At 41.5% G+C, this 6,000-nt stretch overlaps 1 protein-coding gene across 1 annotated transcript in view; it reads left to right on the forward strand.

Annotated features, from left to right (window-relative positions):
- Positions 1-4,275, forward strand: part of Ahr (aryl hydrocarbon receptor) — a 36,189-nt gene extending 31,914 nt beyond the window's left edge. Inside the window, exon 11 of the mRNA XM_041658652.1 lies at positions 1,909-4,275. Coding sequence (XP_041514586.1) covers positions 1,909-2,046 — 138 coding nt within the window. The 3' untranslated portion in view covers positions 2,047-4,275. The remainder of the gene's footprint in view (positions 1-1,908) is intronic.
- Positions 4,276-6,000: the final 1,725 nt, after the last annotated feature.

Here is a 6,000-nt window from a genome sequence, read left to right on the forward strand (position 1 = left end):
TTTGCTGTTGAGTGCAGCTTTATTCTCAGCCCTGACTGCTTCTTCTAGAGTGTTAGTACATCTGTAGACTGCCCACTCTCATATTTGCCCGTCCCTTTTTTAGCAGTTCTGAAAAGGAGACTAGCTTGGTGTAAGAGTACGGGCGTCTTAGTTAGGGTTGCTCTTGCTGGGACGAAAAGCCACGAGCAATAGCACGGTGATCTCACACACAGGTGCATAGCACAGCTCATCATCAAAACCAGGAGGGGCACGTGCTCATGCGGGGCAGAAAGCTGGAGGCCGGAGCTCATGCAGAGATCATGGAGGGGTACTTCTTACCGGCTTGCTTCCCAAGGCTTGCTCAGCCTACTTTCTTAGAGCACCCCCACACTGGACTGGGCCCTCCCACGTCAATCACTAAGAAAATCCCCTGTAGGCTTCTGCCAACAGCCCGATCTCATGGAGGCATCTTCTCGGTCGAGGCTCTCTCCTCTCCAGTAACTCTAACTGAGTCAGGTTGACATCACACTCATCAGCACAACCCACTGTCCGTCAGCCTGATATACAAAACATCACTTTTTGATTAGAACCTTTCTCATCTACTCCCAAAATGCCATGTTAATATCAACATCACAATATAAAACATAAATGACTTTAAAAGTCCCATGATCTTTACAAATTTGAACACATTAAAAGTTCAGTTTCTTTAAAATATCCAGTATCTTTTAAAAGTCTAAAATCTCTTTTAAAAGTTCAAAGTCATTAAGCTGTGGGGTCCTATAAAAATCAAAATAACATTAAATACCTTCTGATCTCAAGAGAGAAATGCCAGGGCTCTGCCACAGCAGCATCAAAGCAAAACCAAACTCCAGCTCTATAAATAGCACAGTGCCCAATGTCTGGGGCCCGATCACTTCTCCGGCTCCATCCTTGGCAGCATAACAGTTTTTCCCCTAAGATCCAGCAAGTTCCTCATCATAGCTGCTGCTGTCCTTGGAAGCCATCCCATGCTACTGGCATCTCCACAATGCTGAGGTCCTCTGATGCGGCTGGACTGCACTGTCAGCAGTAGCCTTTCGTGGACTCTCTTCATGGTGTCAAGCCTCCGCTGCTTCCCATGACCCCTTCATGCCTTCAAACCCAGAACCTAGCCTAGGTGACTCTTACACTACGAGGTTTGGCTGTCAGCACAAGGTGCACTCTTGGCTGCCTCTGGAACACACTTCTCTGTGCTCTCAGGAAGCACTTCCCAGAAGAGTCAACTCAACCATACTGATCTCTTCTTAATCACATCTAATTCTCAGCTCTAGCTGGCCTACTGTCCCATCTTTTGGGGTCATTTTCTCAACTGAGGTTTCCTCCTTTCTGATGTGTCTAACTTGTATCAAGTTGATGCAAAACCAGCCAACACAGCAAGCAAGCATTTTCCATTTCGTAACTTGCAGAAAAACTAATTAAACATGTATTACAAATGAATTCATTAAGATCATACCCATAGTGTAACAGTATAGGAACAGCAAGAGACATTTAGAAACCCAGAACTGAGCAAGAGTCCTGGTCTCTGAAATGCAGTGGAGAAGTTCTGGGTATCATCAGCTCGCTGACTCCAGGTCCCTGATTGGAGTGATGGCAGGACAGAATAACCCTCTGGTACCCTGTCACAGGATTCCATTCAGGTCCCAAGACAGACGAAGTGAACCATTGTTACAGTCTCTGTGCTGTCTTTAACTTATCTCATAGGATTAAGGGGAAACCTGATTTTCTCAGTGTTTGTGAGCATTTCTCTGTATGACTTGAACGGTGAAGGATTGGGCCCCCAACATCAGTAGAGGGCTGTAAGTGTAACGACACGCAAATGGAAGGGTCTAGAATATGTTTTTAAGGTGTTTAGAGGCTTGTAACAAACGGGTCTGCTGTTTTTGTTCTCAGTTTCAGAATCAGGGAGTGTTAAATGAAACCTACCTGTCCGAATTAAACAGCATTGGTCACACTCAGCCTGCTCCTCATCTTCATCACCCAGCGGACTCCAGGTCTTTCCCTGATGTCACCCCCAGTGGATTCCTATAGCTCAAGCCCAGGAACGAGATACTGGAACAGTCCACATTGGGCTCAGCACTCTTTTTCCAAAGCAGATTTTAATCTCTGTGTTTAGAAAAGGAGTTTAAAAAACGTTATCAGTCACCTATAAAATGGGAAGCTTCGTGGGAGTCTAGGAAGAGACCCCATGCATTTACAAAGCTTTAACACCTCAGGGTGCACAGTGCTCACTGCAGAGAACTTTAGGGTTCTGGAAAGTTGAACTTCTCTGCTCAATGACTTCAGCCAGAAAAACAGCGGGTACTTTGAGCTTTGGACTTCAGGATTCTTGTTAGTATACCAAATACTGAGTTACAAGACCGATTGATTTTCTATATTTTTAACCTCTGTTTTTGTCTTGGATGTTAAAATAAATGGTTTGGTGCTTTTATCAAAAGAAAAATCTCAATGTTTTCCTTCTACACTGTTAATATAAGTGCCTCACATGTTTTTCTGTCTACCTGTAACACAATAGGGTGTGTATTTTATACAAAATATTCTTTATCTTTTTTTGAATTACTATTCTTTCTGCACACAAATATTACCGGCATTTCTTAAAGCCCATCCTTTTTTATTAATTCAGGCATGTGTTTGCTGCACTACTTGTGCCCTTTCTTCAGATGAAGGGCAATGATAACTAAATGAGAGGTGACTATTTATTATGTAATATACTTGCTTCTGGACTTTTGATGTTTCTCTGTGCCTTATGTTGCAAGATTTGAAAATAACATGTTACCAAACTTATTTAATTATTACGTAAATGTTGAGACAGTAGCACTTACATGTTAACAGTGTTTTCCGAGGCGTGGCATTCTGAGAATACCACCGCTGGCTTTCACGGAAACCTCCGTAACGATAAGAGAATGCCACCGTGTAAAATGCTCATGACAGCCGTACTCCCTAGGCTGCCCCGAAGGGAAGCGGAGTTTGTCTAGCTCCTTCATTAAATTAAGTAAAGCACTCATTTCATGACATATAAGTTGTCTTTAAAAGCTATGTTGGGTCTGCAGTCCTTTTTGTTATATTGACTTTATAAATTTCACTTCTTATTACTAGTGAAAGGTATTAGTTTTTCTCATATTTGAGGAGTGTTAAGGTTGAAGATGCCATGTTTGGTGCAAGGTATTTTAATGAATGAAATGAAATGGTGCATTGTATAAATGTAACGAACAAATATTCTGTAAAATATTTTCAGTTTTCATTGAGGACTAGTCCTTACCTCATACGCATATTTTTCAGTGTATCGTGTTAAGACATCAAATAATGAATTGAGGCTTCTGAGCTGATGTTAAGATAAAGATAAAGATAATTTGCTCGCCTCCATACATTGTTTATATGGTATAACGTTTGCTCCCAATATGACAAATTCATCCCGCTGCCAAATATCCTGTTGTCAGTTGGGTTAAAGAAAAGAAAAATGCTAATGTCTGTCCTTGTTTTTGTCCTTTACTTAGATATAATATATAAGGACATGGACCTGTTTTTCACGTATTATATAAAAGTATGATGAGATCCCAAACTTAAGTGTGCTATTAAAATCCAGCAGTGGTTCCCAGTCTCCGGGTCTCGACCTCTCTGGGGTCAGACAACTCTTTCACAGGCATTGCCAAAGACCATCAGAAAACACAGATACTTACATTATGATTCATAACAGGAACAAGATTACAGTTATGAAGCAGCAAGGAAAATAAATTTATGGATTAAAATAAATAAATTTATGGTTGGGGATGTCACCACAACATGAGGAACTGAATTAGGTCACAGAATTAGGAAGGTTGAGAACCGCTAAAATACAGGAGCTCTTATTTTTCTTTTAGAAAATTAATGCATGTAAACATGGCTTTAGGCAAAAGGTAATCTCTCAATTCTATGCATTTTCAGTCAAATTTCTGAATCATAGGATTAAGCATTGACAAACAACCATCTAAAACGTTTCACAATTTGCTTCGAGCATGGGATGTCACTAAGGATGTAGACCAGTGATCTAGATTAATATTCCATTTTCATGTTTAAACTTCTTATTAAAAGTTTGTCATAGAAACCATTTTGTCAGTCTCTTCAACATGTTAACAAACGGTCAGTTAAACAATACTTTGGGCATTGTAAGCATGGTGGCATTTAATTACACACTTATAAAACTGAAAGTTGTCAAAGCAATATTGTATATGTTTACCCATTTAAAATAACTCAAACATCTGAGAATAATAAAATCCCATTAAACTGAATGTGCGTTTGTCTGTATTGCTAAATGCCAAACAGAAGGAGTGTTTAAAGCAGAGCTGGACTGAGGGACTAATGTCTCAGTGAAATTCACACCTAAGGCTGTGTGGACGTGTGACCGGAGTTCCCACACGCCAGTATGCCGTTGTATTAGCCTTTCAATTGTTACTATGCACAAGCTATCTGGTTTCAGTGTGGATAGATTTTAGGTTTACGTGGCTTCCTGCTGTTCTTCAGACCATTATTGCTGACATACGCTATGCATAGATTGTTGTGTAAAGTATGATTTATAATGTCCTTAAATGCCAAAGAAAGTGTAAACAGTGATATGTGATAATAAAATAACCACCACATATGAATGATGTTTTCATGCACGTTCTTCTTTCTGTCTGCATGAAGAAAGCAGGTTCCTGTAGCCTCACACAATTGCTTGGCGGATGTAGCCTTTGCAGGAGGTAAAGTCATTTGAATTTGATCTGAGCAACTACAAGCTGAAAAGTGACATCCCTGACCACTGGTGTGTTATGTTGTCGGCCACACTTGACAGTGAAGTTGCGTGGTCGACCGCACCACCGAGGTTTGGCTCGCACACTCTGTGATGTGATGTGTGCTATCATCACATTTCTTACTGTTTATCACAGCATAATCTACATGGCGATAATCTTTCTGGTCTCAGTTCACACACTCACTTCATTGGCTTCCTTAACCGTGAATGATCCAGCTTCCCACGTCTCACCAAGCCTGCTGACCCAAAGGTGTTGGCCACACCAGGGACCAGGGTGGTAGTTATAATTCTTGTTTTGCAGATGACCTTGCTTTCAGTTTCACCAATAAAACCTGTAGCCTCACCTTCATCTCTTCCACACGACCAGTATATAGGAGGAGAGGTTCCTAGACCTGACCTTGTTTTTCTATTCTTTGGAGTTAAAAATAAGCTTCTATGCTTTCTGGCTTTAACCTCCTGACTTCTGTAGATCTCCCTGTGGACAGGTTGCCGTCCAGCTTGGGAAAGCATGGTCCTTCTTGCCCTAAATTTGTTCTCTCTGCCTTCTGCAAAAGTTCCCGCCCTCTCTCTCCTCAGCCCTGCCAGCTCCTGAGTCTCCACTCACTGCCCCTTCTCATCAGCCACTCTTCTGTCTGGATAAGACTTGGCTCCAGTTTCGGCTCTCTGCATGTTCATGCATGCTGCAGCTCTTTCCTGTATGACCTGTATCCCCTCCCGTTTCTGTCTGACTCACGGCTGACCTTCATCATCTCGATGCTCTTGATTGTAAGTGACTTCCAAATAACGGTACAAAACAGCAGAAACATAGTTCATGAAAAACTTACACACGTAGCGATGAGGAGACCGAGGCCAAAGAGTTAACGTGGCATTATATTCAGGGACAGGGGTGTCTGAGTCGACATGCTCATGCTGACGAAGAGTAGAGTGGCTAGCTATCCTGCACAAGGCTTTCCCCTTTCTTCCATTCCACCTGATGCTTATTTTTTTTAATCTCATGTACATCCCCCTGAGGTAACTTTAATTATTCCCTTTTTATAAACTATACTTTTATACAAACAACTGAAGTCTCCAGATGGTTGTCATACTCAGAATAATGGTCAACAAAATATATTTCTTCGCAACCCCTGCTTATGTTAATTTGGTGGCAAGGGACATTTGTAGACTTAGGGATGGGAAGGTGCTATGGACTGGACCTTCAACATCCTCCAGGGCTTTTGTTG

Source organism: Microtus oregoni, unplaced genomic scaffold (assembly GCF_018167655.1).
Source record: "Microtus oregoni isolate MIOR12 unplaced genomic scaffold, Mior012 000009F_ref0000495, whole genome shotgun sequence".
Taxonomy (NCBI): domain Eukaryota; kingdom Metazoa; phylum Chordata; class Mammalia; order Rodentia; family Cricetidae; genus Microtus; species Microtus oregoni.